Raw genomic sequence first — 25,651 nt, 5'->3', positions numbered from 1 at the left:
TCTGATATTTTAGTACATAACACTTTAATATGATACCAACTTGTGCATACAGCCTTAACACTTCACATTACATATTACCCAAGTTCTATCATATCATTGATATTCATTTATATCCTACTACTGTGTAACTTGGGTGTTTTCAGACTAAGTGATTGTGAAATTAAAGTGAAAGACAAGAGTAGTAAAATATTTCACGAAATTATTTTTCTAGTTTCATAAGGATATAAACTTACTTTACAGATTTTTCATATTTAACTGATCTACATTATTCCTTGTTTTTATTTTATTAATAAATAACTTTTGATAATTTATTCATTTTAATTTTTGTATAGTAATTAGATTACAAAATAAATGTGTGTTTTTCGTTATTACTGGTGTCCCTAAGAAGATAAGTCCTTTTAGAAAAGTGTTTCACAGACATTATTTTTTATTTTGTGCTGTACAAGTAGGTAGTTAGAGTAAAAGTGCATATTAAACTGAAGTCTGAATATATTGCAAACACTCTGTGAACCTGAAGATGACCTAAGAAGGTCAAAACGTCATTCTGTACTTTATTTTAAAGTTTTAATACTCACATCAACTATCCTGAGAATACATTTTTACTTAGTGACTTTCTCATCATCATGAATAAACTGAAGTCTCATCAAAAATGATCATTATAAAATAATCATCACCAAGTGAGAAATTACACAAATTATATTAAGTCTAACAACCTTTAGCTGAAAAAGGCATTAACTCAAGAATTAGGAAATGTAGATTAAGTTTTTATAAATTTTTACAATATTAACTATTTAGTAAAAGAAAGTAAATGGTTAAGGTGAATATACTCATGAGATTATTGATTGCAAGAGTTAAACAATTATTTTTTAATAAACTTGTAAGTTAAGCCTAAAGACAAACATTTCTTGTATACTAAAATATAAAATATTACAAAAATTGAACTGAGTTCTCTTATTCTGAGGACCACAAGTTAATGAAGTTTAATATGATGAAGGCATATATCAGTTATTACACACATCATGAAACCCATGAAGTATTGTAGAACTACTCTACAAAATAGTGTTTTAATTTGAAAGAAAAAACTGGTGATTTACTATTTTCTTACACAAAATGAAAATGTTCAATTTAAATGCAAGTTTATTAGCTATAATTGCATTTTTCGTTCATAAGACTAATCCAATTCAAACTGTAATGAAAGGACTAAATGTTTACAGGTAATTATTTACTAGGTCCTAGAGACTTGTTGCTTCATCTGGACCACATTGGATATCTCTCTTCTGTGTCTGACCATCAGAATATTCACCATTCACTATTAAGATTCACAAAACTAAGTCAGTTATATAGAGTAAATTAACAAGTCTATAAAAAGGAGGGTTAATACAAAATGATTACAATGTGGTTTCTAGCTGACATCTTTTTAAAAACTTACAAAGTAATACTTATTACACAATAGATCATTTTTAAGCAACCTGTAACTGGTTAACAATTAGAAATAGATGTATCTGTAATTTAATCTCTTAAAGTATGTTAGAGTAATAACCTACCACATATTTAGCTATTTCTTTACTGCCTTAGTCTTTTCCATTACAGTTTCAATTCAGTAATTAAAAATTTACCTTTAAATTTTTGTTCATGTTCTTCTAGATATTTCAGGGTAAGATCATCAGCTTTAGTTATAATGAATTGTCTACCAGCAGCAATCACAGGTGCTCCTAACTTGAAATCTTGGATACTGTAGTACTCGGGGCTATTAGGATTGCTGTTTGGTTTAGCAATCTGCATTCTTCGAAGGAACTTTCCACCTTGTAAACCAGAGTTCCTAATTGGTCTTTCATAGATGGAGATTGTGTCATCAGCTAGATGATAGGAGATGATAAACTTGCGACTTTGATCAATAGGCCATACAGAATTCTATAATCCAAAAATGAAAAAATGTTTAGATATCTGAACATGCATATCATACATTCAAAATGGTAACAAGCTAAGAGGAGTTAATGTATTAAATGTAATATTCAAAAATAATCATATAAATAAGTGGCTTTAACAAGTAACTTTATGTTGTGAAAAAATGTCTTAATATACATACTATAAGCATATAAAAGAAATCATGCTAATGTGCCAAAAAATGAAACGAACCAAGAAGTGCTACATAGCTAATCCTAGTGCTAAAACATTGGCAACAAAGAAACTGATGCTTCAGTGGCTAAATGTCAGTGTGCTTATATAAGAAATAGATTTAAGCACTCTAACCACAGTGTATCAAAATAATAACAGGCTTAGATGCCACATATATAAAATTTAAGTATGCTTAAAAAAAGAAACTAGTTAAGATATCTTAAAAATGCTATCCAATTTGTCAAAAATTAAACAGTCTAACTGCACTTAAAATGTTTTTCATACAGAACTTTTCCAATGTTCCCCTACTCCCCCAAAAAAAAAAAAAAATGGTTAATAAGCATTAGAAATGGAACAATTCGAATAATGTTACAATTATATCTGTCATAAAACATTAGTATTGGGTCTACTTCATTCTTAATCTAATCCCTTAGGGATTTCCAAGTATTAAAAGAGTACATAATAATAATATCATTCCAACCATACTGTATTTGTTATATCCATTGCTTTTGATGTATTTTGTTTAATTCAGAGCTCTTTAAACCATCTGGTAAACAAACAGCAATAGCTGAAACATTGTTTTGTCTAAACAGTGTTGTAATATGACTAAAGAAAGAAATAATGCAAGACATTTTGCATTGAGAACCCTAGTACTCCAAATAGACTTAGGCTAAATTATAAAATACAAGTGAGTTTGAAAACAGAAAACTGATTGAGATACTTTTATGTGTACAATACAGTTTGTCAAGAAAAAAAACTAAAAAAAACTGGCTACATGTTACAACATAGCAAAAAATGAAACGGGTTAAGAAGATTTGCAAACAGAACCACAGTAGGTACAAAAATTAAGTGGCTAAATTGATTTACATACAATGTAAAAAAGACTAACTAGAATGCTTAACAAAAAAAATTCTATAATGCATCAAGAAAAAACAAAAATGGTAAAAAGGCCTAAATATATGATGTGTGTGTGTATATATATATGGAAATAATAGAAAATGTTTAACATACACAATTCTATTTAATCCATATAGAAAAATATTTTAACACAAAATCTTAATATGTTAGAAAAACAACAAATAAGCTATAATACTTTAACATAGAGAATTCTGAGACTTGCATACACAAACAAATTAAAAAATTTATTCTAGAAACTGTAAAAAGAAACACGTTAAATGGCTTTAACATACAATATTGATAATGTCTTATTAAACACAGACTAAGATGCTTTAAACAAAATATTATTGCATCCAAAAAGATAAGATGTTTTGTATGGAGAATTAAAGTATGTCCAAAAGAGAAACAACTGTGATAGTATATACAATAAGAAAAAAAATACAGAATCCTAGTATGTTAAAAAGTGGAATAGACTAAGATACTTCAAAAGCATGTCATTTATAACATCTAAGAGAAAAACATGAAAGATATTTTATGTACAAATCCAAGTGTAACCAAGAAAATAAAGTAATTAATGGTAGCTGCTTTACAAGAAGAAAACATGTAATTTCTCTAAATATAAATAAGTTTAAAGTCTTGACATACAGTATCTAGAATCCTTGTATGTCCAAGAAGTAATCAGACTAGTATTCTTTTTGTACAGAAATCTGATGTGTCCAACAAAGAAATAGGCTAATATTTTACATAAATAGAACTAAAGCAGTTCCATGGTGCTCTAAATATAAAATATGTTTAAAGAAACAATATAAAATAAGTGAAGATGCTACAACCATACATGTAATCCTAATATATTCAAAAATGAAGTAGGCTAAAGTTTCCATAACATGTAGATCCCGAGAAGTGAAAATTTGTTTGTAGTTAAGCACAAAGTTACACAATGTGGTGTATGTGCTCCAAAGTCTTATAGGAAACGGTTAAGAAACTTAATGTAATGAATCCTTATGTGCTCAACAAAAAACACAAACAGACTAGGGTGCATTGTGTAAAGAATCATGTTTTTCAAAAAAAAAGACAAAGATGCTTCAAATACAGAAACCCATACACAAAAGAAAAGAAGCAATAAGTCCTAATTGACCTGAGGAAAAGAAACTGATTAACTGCTTATCAAGAATAGAAACTGGTCTTAATGTCAGAATAGTATATTAAAAAATAATTTTAAGATACAGAATCATTTTGTATCAAAAAAAGAAATAGACTAACATGCATTACAAGAATAATTCTAAGTTATTCAAGACAAAAGAAAATAATTAGCTATAGTGTAAACAATTCTATGTCCAAAATAGAAATATGATTGATTGAAACTGTTTTATTCCTCCTTAAATCTTCTTAAAGTATAATGGTTTTAGAAATGTAATAGAATTTAAAGTCAACATTATTTTCAACGAGCCAGTGAATGTGCAAATTTATAATTATTTCTCAGCCTTATGATATCACAACAGTTAAGAGAAAACTGATATCTAGTATGTGCTGAACAAGCACAGTAACTATAGTGGAGTAAAAACTTATATTAAAATGCACCAAAACTGCTTCGAATCTGAGAACTTTTCCATCATTCTGTAACATTTTCACAATGTTTTTTTTTGGTGGATGAGGTACCAGAGAAAAGCAGGACTGTAGGGAATCTTCCATTGATCCAAATCCATTGTATGGTGGAGTTTCCTGAAAGAAAGCATGTAGAGGTAAAGGTAGTTTAAACTTTCTGCTTCATTTCTATGAAAATAACCTTTTCATTTATATAGTGAATGTTTTAATAAACATATTTTGGTGAAAAATAACTTACTTGAATTTTACAAGTATCTTAACACCAAAGAAAACAAATTTGATGACAATATCACAAGGCTTATTTTTAGCTTCTTAGTTATTTAGTATTTAAGTTAAAATGATTAAATACGTATTGTGGTAAAGAGATAATTTCAAAAAAAAAAATTAAATTTTCATACACAAAACACAATTTCACGGCTCACCAGATAGCCCGATGTGGCTTTGCTGCAAGAAAACACGTACACAATTTCTCACTATTCCTATAAATTTCTTTAATTATAAACATAACTCATCAGATATTACATTTAACAAAGTCTAGTTTTATATGATCATATTACAAAGATACTGGAAAAAAAATGAAATAATTAACAGATGAGTTTTAACACCTTAAATTTTAATTAATTAATTATAGTTGTTGCAGTATCTTTTGGTTTTATTCTCAAACATAATTAGATTTCAGATATCCAATATTTCTTTCAATGCTTGCTTTCTAAATAGCAAATATCTTTAAATGATCATGTTGGAATTGTTTGTAAAAATTAATTTTGAAGCTTCAAATTATTTAAATCTAAAAGTTATAGGTTATTACTTACAATTTTTTTTAAAGTGACAGGCTCAGTCTTAATTTCTATAGGATGAAAATCTTCTACACCAAATTTGGACTTGTAATAATTCTTGGTAAACTCATCACAATCATATAACAGGAAATTTCGTCCATATATTTGTATAGTTTTTCCTACAGCAAAATCTGAGTCTTTGAACCAATTTTCAGTCTCTGTTTCACTTGGTTCCGTGGAAGCAATAGGAAACAATGCTACAGAACAAAAACTTTATTGAAACTCATACAATAAAAAAAATTATTTTTCTTTTAATGAAAATAATGAATGAATATTCTTTCAGATAATTAGCTGAAAATGTAAAAGTTACAAACCAAATTAGAAATAACAAATAAAAAGGGAAGTAGACTTACTAGTATATGAAAGTGAGTTAACAACTACAACTAGAATAATGATTTGCTCCAAACAACAAGAAAGGAAAGAGAAAAAGTAGGATAAAAACTAATCAATAGAAAAACTTATGGATATTTAAAACACAGATAATTTTGGTTAATAATTTATAAAATAAGATGAAGAATAAAAAAGTAAGGACTAAACTTTTTTAGCTATCCAACTTTGTTTTGACAAGCAGTGACAAGATATGAATGGAGAGGAGTGTCTCTGACTTTGTCTTCATAATGTTTATCATTAAATGAAGGTAGGTTCTGGCATTAAAATCTTAAAGGATGCATCAACTGCAGAAATTCTCAGCCAGTTTAATCATCCATTATAAACACTTGTACCAACAACTGTTTACTGTATGACAACAAGTGGACTGCATATATGCATGTTGAAAATAAATAGTAATATTACCAAATAGTATTCCATTGTGTGAACTTTGGATAGACTGTAAGGCAATAGTGGACTAGCCATCATTAGCAGGATAGGTAGCACTATCAGAGTAGAACATCTGAATGACTAAGCATACAACACCCACAACAGGATGATCCAGTTAGTGAAAGTGTCCAACCCCAGATTACCCAGCCCACTCACCATGGCCAATCTTTATATGGCCTGTGACAGTGCACCCAGTGTTAAAGAGTGGGAATTCCTTCAGGACCTGAGCTTCAATTATAGCCCATTTCTAATTGTGGGGAACTTCAATTCATGCCACATCAGCTGGGATTCCATGGGCTGCAACAGGAATGGCCTAGAACTGTTTGAGGCCCTTGCCAAGTTAATTTTTGCATCCTCAACACTGGTCAACACTAAAGAATTTACAAGGCTTGCAGAGAGATATGGGGACCCTGACACAGTGTTTGACCTGGCTCTAATAAATGAAGATGCCAGGGTTTGGCCATTTGGAGAAGGAGCTACTGAGTTTGGAGTGATCACTTCCTGTGTGAGGTATGTTTCTTTTACCAGCTCTATCATGTCACTCCTTCAAGGAAGAAGGCCCTGTGCAGTCAAAGGGACAAAACCAGGGTTTGAGCTATTATCAAGGGCAGGATCAGGGAAGATAAACCTCCAAGGACCATAATCATTTGCAAGAATGCTCCAAACTGGTGAAATCCTGATGTGGGTGCAGCCTGGAAAGAAAAGAACAGAAAGAAAAGAGAGTTTGAGTAGTGCAGGGGCACTGCTAACTTAGAAGTCTTCACCAAGCTAAGGATTGAACATAATCATGCTACCTCAAGGTTCAAGAGAACTGCAGCTAGAACCATCAGAGCACAATGGGAAAGGTTATGTGATAAGTCCAACCTCAACACCAGGGAGTTTTGGAAGTTCTATAATCAGCTGAAAGCTTGGAGGTCTTCTGGAAGAACCACTTTGTACAGCAGCTCTGGACAAGTATTACTCACTGATGAGGGCCAAGGAAAAGCCTTTCTTGATAGATTCATCAATCATAGTAGCCAAAATGACCAGGATCATAAAACACTGGTCAGGAATCAAACTGAAGAGATGGTTAAAGTGAGTGAGACTATGCAGTGCTTCAACATGGAAAGTGTGATGGATGCCATCAGGAGCACCTGGACCAGATGGCATCATGTCAAGAATGTTAAAGACCTGCCAACAAAGGTGATCCAAAGCAAAGGCTTATGAACAGAGCTGGAAATCAGGAGTCATCCCAGAAGTCTGGACAGATGCTTTCATAAGTGCTGTGCCAAAGTCAGGAACAGACCACAAAAACCTCAAGGGATATCATATTGGGAACTTTATTGGAAAGATCCCTGAGAGAGTTGTTGCTCGCTACATTATCACATAGGTTGAGCACCTGCTTCCTGATGGTCTTGGAGGATACAGGCCTCAACATGAAACTTGGATCAGTGCTGCCAGCTTCACAGCTGAAATGTGGTCTGGTTTTGAATGGAAGGAGAACACTCTAGCACTTGCCCTTGAAGATGCCTACAATAGGGTGCAACTTCCTCTCCTCGCTGACAAGATGTTGCACTTGGAACTCCCAACTCTGTGTATCAGATGGGTTATGTCAGCCCTCAGCCAGTGCTGTGTCATCATGAAACATGGTGAATGGAGGTTAGACTGGTCAACCATAAGCACTGGCCTTCCACAGGGTTTACTTCTGTCACCTGTCCTTTTTAACATTCACACCCTTGATTAAAAAGGCTAGACAGACCTGACATCAGAATCAAAACTTTTTCTGATGACATCTTGGATCATACCAATGGGACATCTACAGAAATGATCACAAGAAGGATTCAACCCAGGCTGGACCATATAAGAGATTGGTGTAAAGATAATGGTATGTTGATTAATCCAGAGAAAGCCAAAGCACTGTTCCTTACTCTCAACAGCCATGCTGACACATTAGATATTTCCATTCTAATCTTCAGAGACATAGAAATTACAGAGGAGGACTCATTGTGCAATCTGAGCATTGTGTTTGACAGGCAACTGAACTTTTCCAAGCATGTGGATGAGCTCATTGTCATGGCCATAAAAGGAATGAATGCCCTTTGTACTGCAGCAGGCTGGCATGCTGAGAAATGTTACTTGAAAATGCTGTACAGAAGCCTTGTGCTTTTAGTGGTTGATTATGCACTGCCCCTGGTTCCACTCAGCAACAACCAACTTGGAAGGCTGGAAAAGCTGCAGAATGTATGTTTCAGAATCATCACAGGTTGCACCAAATCAACTCCAGTGCCAGTACTTCATCATCTCACTGGATTCCCAAGTATCAAGGACAGACAAACATCACAAAGAGCCATACTGTTTGCCAAGGCATAGACTTCACATCCTTACAAGACTTGAAGTAGCACCTTGGACTCACCTAAAGAGGAAGTAATGGCTTGAAGTAGCAGCACTGGCTTGCAAGAAGATCTGCAATTCATATTCCCTTTTCAACCAACTTCTATGACTTTGGTCTGCAGAAAAGGAATGGCCATGCCAAGCTGCAGTGATTGTCAAGTTCAACAGAGATTGTAGAGAATGGCCTGCCTCAAGGTGCAGTGCAAGCAGCATGCCAGGAGATGTTCCAGGAACTTGGCTGGAAGGGAAATCTCATCATTGCAACAGATGGCTCATTCACACCAGAGATCATGAGAGCAGGTTGGGGATTTGCTGTGTTCTGGATGGCACACCCATAACTGAGAAGTCTGGAACATGCACCCTGTACACAAGTAGCACCAGGATGAAACTTGATGCTGTCAAGCTAGCTCTTGGGTGGTTTGTCCAAGAATCCCCTGATGTCACCACAGTTGTGTTTGCCACTGATTCCATGGCAGTGTTGCAGAGAATCTAGAGTGGCTGGCTACCTAATGGGTGGAGATAGGCTGCACCTTATCTCAATGATAAATCTCCCACCTTTGTGTATGTCCCAGGCCAAACTTATGTCAAGTGCAATGAGAAGGCTGATCAACTTGCAGCAGCAGCAGAACCAACAGACCAGATGTCACTCTTTCCTCAAGGTATAATACTCTTGTGCCAGCAGTCAGTATGCCAGAGGATCAGAGAGTCTCTCATGCACCCAGAAGAGGGAGATAGAATTATCAGCCTCAGGACCCTTTTTGGCATCTCTCATGACAGCCACAACAAAGGCCCAGACAGATGTCACAGGAATCAGCTTATCACCGGCAATATTAGCAGAAGTAAATGTGACCTCCTGTTGACTGGCCAACCCAAGTAACTCACTCTAACTAAAATGAATTATTGTCTTTTATATTTATATTTCAGGGCATTTTGTGAAGTGTATTATGTTTTTTAGTATTTATATAAAATAAATCTGTGTGCAAGACAGTGAAATCAAATTAACACATACTTAATTGTGAAGCTACGTTGATGATCTCTTACAATTATAGTTTAAAGTTTCATAATGTATATTATGAATGAGAAACAATAAAAATTATTTATTCTGATTACAAATATGCAAATTAATAATTGTCTTAAACATATTTCCATGAATGTTATTTTTGCTATGCACAGAAGAAATGATAATGCTTTGCTCTTTAATGTTTCTCAAATTCTTTATTTTGAGTTAGATGATTCAACTGTATTTTGTACTTGCTAATTATATTAAGCTTATTCAGTAATTTTGAAATAATTTTAAAACTAATAAAAACACACAAGCAGTGAGAAGGTGTTGCTTACATGATACATTGCTTCTGTCTTTTGGCACCTTATGACGATGAAGAAACAAAGGATATGGGTCTCTTCCATCATTAAGTTTGTGGACTTCTCTGATTTCCATTGTATCATCTACAAGATAAAACTAACAAGATATAAAGATAAGAGACATAAGTTAACTTTCATAAAGCTCATATGTCTTTATTCTAGACATATTCAGTTATTATCAAGTGGATATATTTGACATACTTTAAAATCACAAAATACACTGACTTAATTACAAATATAACTTTTATGGACTACTTGAAAGCTCAAAGATACACTGAAGCCTACAGACTAACACAATTCCAAATATCTGAACATATTAATTTTACAAGTACATTTCTCACACCTGATAAATAGTCAGATTACTAGCTAAAACTATGAAAATAAGCAGATATGCCAAAATATGTTTACAATAGAAAATGAGAAAAAATGGATACTGCACTTAATGTCTACTACATGTATATATATATTGTATATCAGTAAAATATGTCTTTCCATTTTATCATAAACACCATCATATGTATCATATATAATTTTTAATCAAATTTTATAAAGTTGGTTTAACCCAAAACATTCATATCTATATATAAAGTAAAATAAATAATAACACACAGAATGTGGCATGTCCTGGTTGAACTGAATTGGCTTAAGAACAAAGTGATAGGTCTGAAGAGCTACAACATATTCAGAATATTTATTACCGAATAATGTTAAGTTCGTGAATACTGTCTATAAAAGCAATAGAGTGTACACAAGATAATGCAATAATCTATATAAATTCACCAGCAAAGTGTGTATACTTGCTGTATAGAATGAGGTAATCTTAATGGCTATTTCAACCATGTGTCATGTGAAATATACAAGCATACAGAGGAAAAAATAAGTTCAGAATAAATACTCTTTCCTCTCTTCTTGCTTTAGCTTTGTTCTCAAGCCAACATTTAACATTAGGTTTACAACCAGTAAACTTTAAACTTGCTCTCTGGTCAAGGGGTGTGTTAACATTCTCTGAACCCTCACAAACACATGCCACACCAGGTGTACAACCCTTCAACAAAGAGATACAGTACTTGGTTACACTTGGCAAAAATATCATTTTATAAATAAAATCACATGATACCTGTAAGCATAATCTCTTTAAGAATGACACTACATACAGTGAAGAAATAAACCTTACAACAATAAAACTACATACAGTGCAAAGATAAACCTTTTAACATGGATGTAATCACATATACTGCAATAAAAAACTTTAATAATGAAGGCAATCTTGATTTCACCATAAAAGAAACCTTTAAACATAGAAGTATATGATTTCAAGTGTTTAAAATCTTTAAGAAAGATACAGTTCAATGATAATCAAAAATCCTTTAATAAATACACCATAGTCACAACCATATAATATATTAAAGTACCTTTAAACAAACTTTCAATTTGTTACAGTACCTCATAAAATTATTCATTTACAATGAAAAACATAATCCAACCAAAAGCTTAATACAACATAAAAATACAAAATCATAATTTTAATGTATGACATGGGCTTTTTAAAAAAATGTAGTATGATGTTAAGATACAAACACTTTAATCTAAGATATAACTGGCAAATTACAATACCATAAAACAATCATTACTCTTTTAATACTGATGAATGAAACTGAAGAATAATATGAAATAAAAAAAAAAACAAACCACTCAACACTGATATGAACAATGAAAATAAAACTTTGCAATGAATAATAGAATCAAAGAATCTTAACAAAATATTTTACACAAATAAAAAAGTAAAACACAATTAAAATAGAAAATGAACTCATTATATAAAAGAGAGAAAAGAAAAAAGATTAGGTTAATTATGCAAATATTAAGTAAAAGTAATGAAAACACATAATTAAAACTAACCAAACTTAAGATAAAATATCCTTTGTCACAAAAAACAACATATGTACAACACATTAGACAGAGTATAAACAATATAGAAAGAGTTACATGCATATATAGAAAATTAATACTTAAACAGTAAAGTAAAATAAGTAAAATAAAATCAAAAGGAAGAAGTGCATTAAAAAACAGCAAATCTAAATCTGTAATAAATGAAATTTAAATGAACAAAATAAGCTCAAACAACAACAAAACAACAAAAGTAAAAGAATCCCCTGGGTACAGGTTATAATGTGGGATATAAAATGCACTCTGGGTTTTGCAGATGATGACAGAGGTAGGATGCATGTTGAAATTAGAATATACTATATATCAATTTTAACCTACAATCACCAGTCTCACATGATGTGTTTTTGTTTAATTTTATGTATAGCTATACAAGGGCTGTCTGCACTAGCCATCCCTAAACAGGACTAGAGAGAAGGCAGCTGGTCATTGTTATCTGCTGTCAACTCTTGGTCTACTTTTTTATGAATGAATAGGTCTCAAATGAAGAAATTCACAAACAAAAATCAAATAGAATCATCAAAATAAATGCAAGTTAAGAAAGTTGGTGCTCAAACCAACAATGTCCCACAGTTCTAGAAAGGTGACTCTTCTCCAAAGTGAAAGAAAAGCAACCATCTTCCCATAACTATATACAGGAACTGAAGGGTGATATAGATGTGTGACATTTTGGGCTTGAGCATCCACATCTCACTTTCCTAACTTCTTTTATTTCTTTTGATGATTTTATTTGAATTTTGTGTAAATTTCTTCTTGTGGAACTAGCAACTGGAGGTTAAAACTGATAGATGGTGTTTCTCCATTGTAATATGGGTATTATTTCTGCAATCACATCAAAAACCCAGGACAAATTTTATACCTTACATTGTATACTGTACCCTGGAGATCCTTTTAACTTTTGCAGCACCTTTAATTTGTTGTTGTTGTTTGGACTCGTTTTCTTTATTTATATGTATTTAACACATTTAAAGAAAAATATTCAAAATGTTCACAATTAATGGCAAGCATAAGATCCTATTTCAATGTACTACTTTAGTCTTATTAGTAGAACCTTTACTGCAGCCACTATTCATTGATTAGCTATCGCTGTTGCCCATGTGGCATCTCTGACTTTAGCTAGAGCAATGCTAAGCTTGCAAGCAGCATACTTCCTCTCTGAGGCACAAAGATGGCATTGCACTCTGCTCCCGTTATTCTTCCTTTGTTTTATAAAGGGCTTAGCCCCTTGTTCAATGGATGGACATGTCATGACAGTGCCTCTTTAGTAGGGGTATATGTGGAAGTGTGAGCTGGTCATCAATGGCTGTGGCAAGTTGGTTGGGAGTATTACCATTGGCTATTGCTGATTGGTTTCATGGGACCTCTTTCATAGTGGCTTGGGTTCTATTGATGAGGTGCTTTCTTATTTAGTGTCTGTCTTAATCAGTGGAGTCACTGGGCCAGCCATCAAGGTGAAAGCATCCTTCACTGGTTTGGAATTTCCTCACAGTCAATACCAATTTTAGTGTGACTGGCACTAAGACCTTTTAAAATGGCTGGCTTTAATATTTGGTGGTAGTGATCACTGCTCTGGTAGGTTATGTTTATAGTCGAGCTTCAGTCATTTTTTTTGCTGTTTTTCTGATTTTTGACCATCCCTTGAGATGACCTTAACCCTTGAAAGTGGTAATGATGAAGGTGTGTGCATATCTGATGCTGTCATTTTAACTTTCAATAAACACAATCTGATGAGACACCTCAGGAGAATTTCTGTATGTCAAATGCCCACCATTTCTCCTTGACTGTTAATGTTGTGGCAATTGGCAGCTATATCTAAGCCTTTGGTAGGCTCAACTGGACTAGTATAAAGGTGGTGTTCAGCTGATCCATGGTACCCATTACAATCTGACATAATACTGAGACTCACAGGGAGTAAATCTCTCCAACTGAGGCTGCTTGACCACTAAAGACTTCAGAATTAGCTCAACAACCAACTCAGTAGGGCCCTAAATATCTAGTGCATCAGCCAGCAACAGATCTTTATCCTTGGGTTTTTACCACCTTGAGGATCAGGCCAGTTCTGGACATTTTTGGGTTGCAAGGAAGTTCAGTTGTTTGCTGAATAAGAACTCTCTGGCATGATGTTGGTTCTCAAAATTTGTTCTTTTTTTGACACTGGAGGCATTAGCACACATAAAATTGGACCACTTCTGGCTGTTTGAAGAACAAGATAGTCAAAATAGTGGAAATTTGGTCTTAAGTAGTAAAACTGCAGATCTAAAATGCAAAACTGAATAAATTCCAATTAGCCAGAAAACTAGAAAGATGTGGAGGTTGAAATACAGTCATAGATATCCAGTTACAACCATTACTCACCTCTCAAAACAAACTTTAGAACTGTGGTAATCAGTGTATTATCAAGCATGAATACCTTGCACACGTGAAATTTTTGGTCTACAGGCTTTATTTAGTCTCTGCATAACCAATAATGTAATAGCCATGTCCTCTCTGACAATGGCATACATGCTTAATCTTCAACATAGATCCATTCCTTTTACTACAGTCAGGTATAATTCAATATTGCTTACATAACCTTTCCTAAATGACTTTTTTTGCATATACACATTTAGTACTAGTTAATTTGATTTTTCAAGTTTTGCCCTTTTTGTACAGTTACAACATGCATTTTACACTGTACTTTGCACTAAAATAATGTAAATGAATCATAATCAATGGAAATCAGCTAAAATGTTTGTAAGTCAGGAGTAGTATTCACACAAGGGCTACAGTATATATCAAAATACACTCAGAAAAAACACAAATCCCTCACTGTATATCAGGTGCACCATGAGAAATGTAGCACAGACTGCCACTCACCTATATCATTGAGTGACTTTTTTTCTATACCCACTCTTCATTCTGTCACAGTAGTTCCTTCACTGTCTTATTTTAGTACTTCAATTTTCATTTTTATATTAACCATTCCTAACTAGTGATGTGTAAGCTTGTGCATATCAACTAAATTAAACCTTAATCTCTCCACATATGCTTGTGGAAAGTGTGAGACATCCACACTAGATGGAGAACCATATACACATCTACAAGAAACGTGACTTACCGGCTAAACATGAGCATATTCAGCCAACAATATGTTGACCTTTGTCAGTTGCATGATACAGCATCACAACATAGGCAACTGCTCATTCCAGTCAGTTTGATTTGGATTAATAAATACTGCAAGTTTGATAATCTGTATGACTCATTCCAATAAATCATCAGATTAGAGGTAATTAGGTGAAGTGCATATATTCACTACAACCAATACTTTAAACAACATTTGGCTGTGGCAGTTAGCTCTATGATCTGTTTGGATTTCTTTGGGTGCTCCAAATTAAGTTATCCAATGATCCACCAATGCATCAGTAAAAGATTGTGTGGATATAATGACTAATAGAAAAGTCTTGGTTTACACCTACATTGGGATGTAGTTGATGGTCATGAATACATATACATGCTCTTCTCTGCAGAGCAGAACCAAGGATTCTTTGCAGGACTTAATTTACACAATTTAGTCCAACTTTATCTTTGGGTGAAATAAATCATACAGTGTTTTCACCAATGTTGAATGTCTTGACTCAAATATGGCCAGGAAAACTGCCTCGGATTATTAACACAAGGGTGTGTGTGAGCATGCAGCACCAAGGTGCCCTCCATTCTTTGTGTTATCCAAAGTCTAAAGAATATTATGTCTCAAGGATCTGGATGTGTTGCAAAGTAAATTACAACCAGCTCAGATGATTAACATATCAAAGAAGCACATAAACGAGTACCTCCACTACATCAGATTACCACAATGTCTTAATTGTGAAGCTACTGCTTGTGGAATCTCCTCCTGTATGCCTTGTCATCACTATGAAAGAAATTATATCAATTATCACTAGGTGACCAGATCAGGACATACACAAAAGAGAAAGGGCATCAATGTTTTTGTGTTACAAGTCTCACCCAACAGTATATGATTAAATCATATTCCTGTAACACTGTTATCTAGCAGCTATAGTCCCTTTAGGAAATTATAGTTCAATAGCCATTTCAGCAAATATGGTCTACTAAAACAGTGAACCTTTTACCACACAAGTAGCATCAAAAATGTTTCAAAAGACCAGAGCTACAAGCAGTTCTTTTGTTGTAAAGTACTTGAATTCTGAAGCCATGAGCTTAGGACTATTGTAAGTGATTACATATTCTCCACCATGTAAATGCAATAATACTGTTTGAATTCCACTGTCACCAACAACTGTGTCTAGCCAGAACATGCAATCTTGTCATGGATATTCCAACATCAGGACTTTATTTCTAAAGTACACTACAAGATTAGGAATACTTACATTTTTTATAAGTGTGTCTCTACTTCAGAGAGGGCTAATAATGATAAGCCAATCTTGGCAAGTTAGCTACAAGCTATCAGTAATATGACATAAAACAGAAGAAACTGCAGACATTTAATTTGGTCCCAGGTTGAGGCCAAAATTGCACCACTACTATTTTAGCAAGTTGTATGGTGATTCTTTCTCTACCCACAATATGACCAAGAAACTCCAGGTTTCAGTTTCAAACCTAACTTCTTTATGCACTGTGTAATGGATTTACTGTTATACATTTATTTTAATATCCATGTTTTTTTCATTTTAATGTATGTAATGTATACTGTTAAATGTGTATTGCAAAAGTCCCACCTGTTCTCTAAATTTGTAGAAGATTCTCAAGTGTAAGAATCAACAATATATGTTTTACAAAAACACTAGCATATCTTCAACTATTGTTGAACATTCAAGAATCTTGCCTAATGAACATAAAATAAAGTCATTGCAAGAAATCAAGAGACTGTAATAGAATATTGTTGATCAGCTACAGCCAGTAAACTCTAAGTCTTGGAAGCTATACTTGTGATTAACACTTATTAATTGGAAAACTATAGAATTGGACCAGGAACATTCATTATAAACTTTGAACATTAAAAACTTTGGTGAATTAATTTCAGACATTAATATTTCTACAAAGATATAAAATATTTTTGTCAACAAAATAGTTACGTGTGAAGAATAGAACAGAGCTAGCTAGCATTCTCGTCAAGTGAAGTGCATCTGTGTATCAACACAAATTATTTTGTTCATCATAGACCTAGATCATTCATGAAAGATTCAGTATAGTCTGTAAGTTTGTAAAACTTTTGTATATAAATCATTATTTGTAATAACTGTTATTATAAATTGTACTGTTCTTTGTATGTTAAAATATATTTGTTAAAAACTAAAACTGTGTGTATCAATCCTGTTGGCAAATATCATAAATTTGGTATATATTGGCATTCAATTAACTTTTAAATCAAAATTAAAATTTCCAATTATTTGAAATTGTGATACGTAACGTATGTAACATAATAAATTGGAGACTCGTCTGAGATAAATTATATTATGCAACAACTGGACTACTGTTTTCTGATTCTCAATCTTTGAGTTAAATGTGTAACCAAACATTACTGGCATAGATCAGAACTTCTTCTCTTGTAGCCTTTTCAGTGTAAGCTCCATTAGCCTCTTGAGAGTTGGTTAGCACATTACACAGGCCAAAGGACATGGTATGCTGAACGGAGTCTTAGGTCTGCTCTCATCATCTAACTCAAGTTACCAGAATCCAAATGGTAGGTCTAATGTATTGAAACAATTAGTCTCTCCTGGTGCACAGTCATGGATAGATGGGCATACCTCCTACATTCTAACAGTAACTTCTGTAAATGTCCAAACAATCTTTAACTGCCATATGATTCTTTCTTTTACTATCTGTTGTGCTTTGTTACTGGCTACATCCTTAGAGCTTCACAAAAGCTTGCATGGCAGTTGTTCAATTAAACATGTGCCATTGTTCCTCCATTACATGAATGTTGGTTGATCAGCTATACCTTCCTTCACTCGTTAAGCAAGGTCTCCTGGAAATATATGGAGTATAATCTTTTCATTCACATCCAATTTATCTGCATTACTAGAAAAAAGTTTGTTTTGACTGATCCAAGTGGTAATTTTGTTCAAAGCATCAAACACATCAAAAGATATATCAATGTTCTGGCCACTCCTGTGTCAGTCAGATAAGTTATTTTTCAATTTTTCTTGTGTATCCAACACACACATACCAAGACCCATACAGTTCTGAGGAAGCTAGACTGACCATCACATGTTTTGGTGAAATTTGTTCACTGCACTTTCCCAAATCAATGGCAAGGACCCCTAGTTTTTTAGAGATATAACAGCAGTATTCACAACTTGCTATTAGACCACTGGTCAAAACTGATAGCCTTGAGTACCTTGATTTTTAGCAACATATGAGAAGTTCATTCAAATGTTTCTTAACCTTACACAGGCAAACCAGATATTCAAATATTTCAGAATTACTTCCTGGCAGAAGAATAAATAGCATAGGTTGCATCAAAAAAACAATGGAAGTACCAGGATAGTCTTGCCCAACCACTGTATACCAGTGTGACTGTATTAAAATTCCTAAATGTGGTGATGGTTTACTAACGGTTGTATGGACTTGAACTTGGCACAATGTAGGTTTCTAAGTAGGATAGTTTGTATAAAATGAAGTCATTGCAGATGCTGCTACAAGCTTCTTTACTTCTTGCATCTGGTTCAAACTTACCATGTAATATTGCCTTACAACAGAAACTTCTGCAGGAAGGATGATAATATCTCTCCTACTTAAGTGACATTGCATAATTTCATAGAGTAGCCCTTCCACAAACTTGTCAACTTGTGAAGCCATTGCAATGTAATCCTTACTGTGCAAATGACACAAATTTTCAGCATAAGTAGTAATGCTTTGTGTGATGCTTTTCTCATATGCCTTTAACATAGCTCAATAAATTGTCCTATTTTCCACAAAGTCAAACTTCCAGTGAAATTCACAGTATCATACTTGATCCTCATTCAAGTGCTCGTTGAAACTTAATATAGTGGTAAGATCCTTGTTTTCATAACTTTTCAACTATCAGCTGACTGAGATACCCTCAACACAGTATTGTAAGTATTCTGAGGGACTCCAATGTTCTAAGGTGCCAGAATGATGTGGTGAACTTGGGTAATTGTTCATTGGTTCTGCAAAACCATAGGCTCCTCCATGATGCATGGTTGTCTCAGCAGCATACTTTCCATCTTGGAGAGACTAACCACTGCTTATGGCTCACTTCACTATTTGATATCTGCCATTCCACCTATTTGTGAAAGTGCTCTTGTTGACAGACCCTGTTTACCAATGGTTTCTCTTGTGTCTTTCAGATATTCTCAAGTGGTCTTGACTTGAGCTGTGGCTTGGTTACTCTGCCTGGTGCAAGGCTGTGAGTCCCATATAGAGCAGCACATCATGCCTCTAACTCACCAAATACTCAACAATCCTGAATAATCTACATTTTCTTTGCACTGTGGTGGGTCATCGATGGAAGAGGATTAACAGTCATTCTGGGTCCACCAGACATTGGTGACTCTCCTTCCTGAGTAATCAGCTGTAATGAGGTTGAAGTTAAAGACTTTCATAGCATAAACTGTTTAACATCAGTAACCAACACTCCTTCTTATATACATGTCCTTCTAGCTGTGGAAAATACCACTTTTATTTTCCAAAAAGCTTTTTAAAACAAAAAACAAGCATTGAGTAAAAAGTAGTATGCACTAAAGCAACAAACTTTGCAAAATGATATCATTTGGTCATGATACCAAAGTTTTCATCTTCCTCTCTACACAGTGGTATATCCTGGTCAAACTCAATTAACATGATGTTTCACAGAAAACTCAAGCAAGATATTTATTATGGAATAATACTAAATAACTGAATCTGAGAAAGAAAGAGACTTGACACAAAGTAATATAAAATTAACAATTTTTAAATATTCAGAGTCTTGTTATGGATACATAAATACCAGGGGTTTTACTAAAACACACTACACTTCAATTAAGGTGTGTTCACATGAAAGTGTAAGCAGCAATATCTACATATAAAATAGACAGTCTGGTATTTAGGATATAATAATAGGGTCTATCTTTTTTTCTTATGTATACACATACTACAACTAAATAAAAGAAATGTAACAGGTTTTTAATTTATATTCTGCATATTTTCTCATATATCTATTTATCATATATTTTTAATGAAGGAGTAGGCAACCTGCAGCTTGCAAGCTGCATGGAGTTCTTTAAGAAGATTTGTTTGGCTCTTGGGCTTTACTCTCACTGTGAAGAAAAGCTGAAAATCTTTCAGCACAATGGGGAATCAAACTCCTTATTTTGGCACTTTAAATCTAAAGATTTTTTACAACTAAGACTTTTTTTTAAGGTTATACTGTTAGAGCATACTGCAATAATTGAAATGTTTTGGTATGAGACAAAAACAATATGTGGCTTTTTTTTTTTTTGAAGATTGCCAGTCCTTGTTCAGTTGATCACCTAGTTTCAAAGATTTTAATATAACTTTAAAATATTTATAACCAGTTGATCTAGAACAAAAAATGGCTATTTTTCTTTGAAGTGTTCTTGACCCTAATGCATAAGTTTATCAGCCAGTTTCATACATTTTAATACAAGTTTAAAAAATGATCTAATTTTCTACTATTTTTTCTTCCCACACAGAAGTTTCAGAGTCATATTTTAATTTAAAGAGCAGTAATGTATAATAAAAACATAAAGATTATTTTATACAATTAATATAGATGGTAAATTATGTAGCAGCATTTTTTTTCACATTTTGACATAATTATTATTTTTAATCCTTTGGATGTTCATTTCTTGCTTTTATATTTATTGTAGTAACCTAAAAAACATAATGAAAACTAAATCTTTGAAATTTCAAAAAACAGGAACATTAGTAAGTAATAAAACCAGTTTCTGTGGATATTTACCTGCAGTATGAAAGATCTAAGCTCACTAACTATTTTGTCTTGATCCTCCCAAACACAGTAAAAACGTAAAACTTGCCGATCAAGATTTAATAGCTTCCATAACTTGTCCTCAGTTGAAGAAGTAGTAAAATTATGCTGTTTAAAGTCTTTTTGTCTTTTTTTAAAATAAGGATCAGCAGGTAATTGTTTTGAAGAAGGGACATGAATACCTTGGCTTACTAGATACTCACGACTCCATTTATCACAATCGACAATATGATATGTTCTCCCATAGATGGTAATGTCTTCTTCTATATTTAGATCTTTCCAAGAGAAAAATTCACCTTCATTATTTTTTGGGACTTTCTGACGAATTACTAGTTTACCCTGTTATAACAGAAAGAGAGATAAACATTCCTTTAGTGAAAACAAAGAACAAGAAAGGTGATTATAAATATTTATTTAAAAAATATAAGTAACATGCATGTGTGTGGACTGTATTCTTAAAAGAGTTCCTGAAAGGTTTTTGTCCTAAATGTTAAAATAAAAAGAGAAATACAATTAGTATTTTGAGATAAAGTATTATAAAACTTTTCATTTTTGATGCAAATGTAATTTTAAAAGCTACTCTCAACTGAAATATATTATTGTAAAACCACAAGAATCAAGAAAATTTATATAACAAGTTTAAAATTTTTATAACTTGAAGAAACAGATTATGGAAGTCCAATTGCTAATCAAATATAACAAAGATTTAAAAATTTGTACAGAGCTGGAATAGAACAATAGAATAACAAAAGGTACACCACCTAAAAATTATGCTGATAATTTTGATTAAAGGTTTTCTTATTACCTAATGTATAAGAAAATTAACAGAAACGTTTGTGTTAAGCAGAAATTGGTGGTTTTTTTTAAATAATTAAATCATGTAATTAATTCATGGCATATCAGCTTAAAATCCTTTTAAAATATATAACCAGGTTTCATCAACCATCAAATACTGAAAAGTATGTAAGATATGTTAAGTTAATTTTTACCTGTTTTTTTAATTTATGTTATCTTGCTTAGAAAATATCTCATTTACTTGTTTGTTGTTTACTAATTGATTTTTGAATTGATCCAAATATGTTGTATACTTTTTAATTCAAATTTCAATAATATGTGAAACTAATTTAAAACATGATTTGTTTCCATAATTTCATAGTTTCATTTAGAAGTTTATAGCTTTTATATCTTAGTTTTTTACCTTCCAAAAGCAATAAATGAAAACATGACATATTATTATTTATCAGTGAGCTACTTACATTACAAACACAAATTAAATAATTAATACAAGTGATTATTTCAGATGTAGAGATTATTCAAAGTTTCATTTTCTTCTTTGTGTTGTTGTTTAGGCAAAAATTAAAGAATTTACTGACAGAAACTTTTAACTACACATATTTTTGCAATATAATTCAGTACTAAGAATACCTGAGGAATTCCACTATTTTCTATTACAGGTTCTGATATGCTCATGGTGTCATCAATAAGATAATAATAGATGTTCACATGACGAATTCTATATTCTTCTAGCATTGAGTTTTGAATGTTCTCTTTGAAGTAGGCATCAAATTTCAGAACCTAGAATATTTTAGTGAAAAATATAAAAAATATGTCACACAGAAAAAAATTTTCATTTTACTACACCAATTTCTTTTTCTCTTTTAATCACTTTTTAAACTAATAGATAAAAAATAAATGGAAATTTTCCAGTATGAAAAATTACAACTAAAAACTGTTACACAGTAACTTAATAAGAGAAAAACAAGAAGATAGGCCAGATATAAATATTTTGTAAAAATAAATACATAACACACACTCATATATATATATGCATTAATGTTTCAGTGTTTTAAAAAATAAATATATACTAACAGAAAATTCTTCTGTTTAATAACTTTTTTATCACCTAGTTCTTGTTCAAATGTAAATACTTTTTAAAGTAGGTTAAAAGGAAACAGAACATGAGAATGAGAAATGGAGATAGGATAATTTTTATTAGTAGTAATAAGATGGTTGAAAATCTAAGTTAATTTTCAAATAAATTTCCACTACAAGAAAATTAGGGTGGATTTTGCAAGTGTATATCACAGTGATGCTCTGTATGATATTACCAAATGAAGTTAGATTGAAACTGTTGGTAAGATTTGAAATTGAAAAACGGAAGAAATAAGCAGGTATATAGCCTATTAAGCCTTAATTTCTAATGAATTCATTGAAAAGTGATGAAGCACCATAAGACTAGGGATAAGCCCATACCACACTGATTTTTAAAGATAGAAGTAGACAATGTGCAAATAATTACTAGCCACTTAGTCTTACTTTAGTGGTTAAAAAATTATTAGTCAATACTTTAAAAACTATACAAGAGCAAACAGAAGACTTTTATTACAACATGTGGTTTTGAATTTGAAAAGGAAAAATCACTGCTTACAAACTTTCTACTTGCCTTTGAACTTCTTAGATTTAATATGAATATTGGCATTGCAGAAGATTTAATGTAGTTACACCTTCAAAATATTTTGGAAAGGTGTCATACAAAATATTTAAAAAAAAATTAAATGGATTGGGAGTTGGTTAGGTGATATAAGACTGAAGGTTGTTATAACCTGGACAAAATCCTATTGGATTAATGTTAAAAATGTTGTAACTAAAGGTTTGAAGATTGGTCTTATATTACTGTTGGTTTTTCTCATTTTCATTAATGATATTGTAAGCGTTAGTGACTTTCGTTTGGTGCAAAGTTGTTTTTTGTTTGTTTGTTTTTGTCTAGTTTCCTCATTTAAAGAAAATTGAGTTGCATATCTTCTCTCACTATTATATGAGTATTCAGTTTGGCTCTAATTTAAGCATTCTCAAATAATTATAAGATAATCATATATGTTTTTTAAAATGAAGTAAACAAATTGATGTTAGCCCTAGAGATCTTTACCCTTATGGTGAGAATCTCATGTCTGACAAATTTTAGCAGGTCTCTGGCACAGTAAAATCTAGACATTAAACTATTGGTTAAATATGCAGGAAAATAATGATGTGTTTTGGCTCATGTTACACAACAATATAATTGGATTTAATTACTCTGCTTCTATAGAAAGTCATAAATATGACTGCCTTACTTTCTTATCAAATTTAATAAAATTGGGTAAAGTAGATGACTGATGATTTGAAGGAGCTTTTTTTTGCTTTCCATATGTTAAGTAATGAACTTTTCCTTCTCCCAGGTGACTTTCAAGTTGTAAATGTTCGAGAGGAGACACCACTTGATTAGGAACTGCAATGGCACATCCACTTTTGTATGTCAGTGTCTGAGGACAGTTGAATTTAGTTTCCTGTTAAAATATAATACATAACTGGTCACAACACAGCAGGTTAGTTCTTTTATTTCATTTCAAAATACACTAAATGTATTACAGTTGTAATTACTCATTATCAACTGACAAGGGGTAAATAAAGTATTATTAAATATTTATTATCACAAGTAGGGTAATATTAATAAATGATGTATGACTTTTGTTACCATTACGGGATAGTTGTTGAAAATCTATTGTAACAATTTGTATACCAATCATCTAGCTCATGGCATTTACTTTAGCAAGTAACTACAATAGTTCTGGCTCCTTTTTTTTTTTTTTATAATTTTAGTTGAAATGTGTTGATTTTTGAGTGCAAACAGTGCTTGAAGCTGATTATTGTTAAATGGTTGAATTATAGTACTTTGCTATGTGAAGATCTCTAACTCCACAATTATAAAACCATGTAACTCATAAAGTTTAGCATTTCATGTCAATTCTGAGAGATACAAGTACTAATGGGAATTCATGCAACACATTTGTAGACATATAAATTACAAAATAACAAAGCACTTCGATGAACATCTTTTTTCTTCGTTATTCAGATGTATTCTCAAAGATATTGTACATGCATCGGCTTTTAAAGAATATGAAAACAATAAAGCATGATAATAACAGTTTTTTCCATGCAAATACAAATGGAAATAAGCATAATAAAATAATGAAAGTAGTTTATTCATTAAAAGTATTTTTCTCAAACTAGCAATAATAATATTTTAAACAAGTTTCATGCAGAGTTGCACTTTATTATAATGTTTTTACATTATTGCAGTTTTGGAATACTAATGCATCAAAGAAAAGCTTTCTGCTTTCAATCTGTATGTGCCACAGTTTTTATTCATCATTTAAATTATAGTGGTGGGTTAAACTGTTTATATGTATAACCCATCACTTTCCCAATAATGTATCGTGGCATCAAAAGAGAACTAGTACTTACATTTGGTTCTGCAAATGAAAATCCTGGCAAAAATGGAAGCTGTAGGCGACTGAGTCCTGACATTTCTAATTGCTCTAGTTGGTTCTATTTAGTTTGTTTTCTTTAAAGTGGCCTTAATTCAAAGTTAATAGCACCCATCTACAGAAATTAGTGGACCAATATTTATAGGATATCTTCATACATTTACTAGGTTGAACGTAAACAACTAGAAGAAAAAATAGTAAATAATGCATCTATGAGTTGATTGTTGAAAATAAACCGATAACCCAGCGTAACTAAGTAGTGTTAAAATAAAAAGGTACTCATTACTTTATATCTATAATTGTACAGCAGGCCTACTTTTGAATGGCTGATACATTTTCAGTGTGGTTATAATTCTAATTAACCTAGTAATAAACATTTTAAAATTAAGTATTAATTTTGTTTATGCTGTGAAGGCAACGGTCTCTTAGCAACATCTAAAATTACCTGTTCCCTT

The 25,651-nt window shown here is 32.3% G+C and overlaps 1 protein-coding gene across 3 annotated transcripts; it reads right to left on the bottom strand.

The window, feature by feature from the left end:
- Positions 1–7: 7 nt before the first annotated feature.
- On the bottom strand, positions 8–25,651 carry LOC143239928 (EF-hand domain-containing protein 1-like). 3 transcript variants are annotated; one of them, XM_076481594.1, is made up of 9 exons: positions 25,174–25,651; positions 24,003–24,215; positions 22,318–22,467; positions 20,866–21,231; positions 9,975–10,095; positions 5,427–5,647; positions 4,591–4,731; positions 1,617–1,911; positions 8–1,309 (listed from the first exon to the last, which is right to left on the bottom strand). In XM_076481594.1, exons 1-9 carry the CDS (start codon positions 25,234–25,236, stop codon positions 1,233–1,235), a joined length of 1,647 nt encoding a protein of 548 aa, XP_076337709.1. In that variant the 5' UTR covers positions 25,237–25,651; the 3' UTR covers positions 8–1,232. The 3 variants fall into 3 exon arrangements, with proteins under 3 accessions (XP_076337709.1, XP_076337710.1, XP_076337711.1); XM_076481595.1 differs by having other exon boundaries at positions 4,669–4,731; XM_076481596.1 differs by having other exon boundaries at positions 9,975–10,082; positions 21,096–21,231.

Source organism: Tachypleus tridentatus, chromosome 13 (assembly GCF_004210375.1).
Source record: "Tachypleus tridentatus isolate NWPU-2018 chromosome 13, ASM421037v1, whole genome shotgun sequence".
Taxonomy (NCBI): domain Eukaryota; kingdom Metazoa; phylum Arthropoda; class Merostomata; order Xiphosura; family Limulidae; genus Tachypleus; species Tachypleus tridentatus.
Note: the sequence above shows the minus strand (reverse complement) of the source record. Positions and strands in the feature narration are given on the sequence as shown.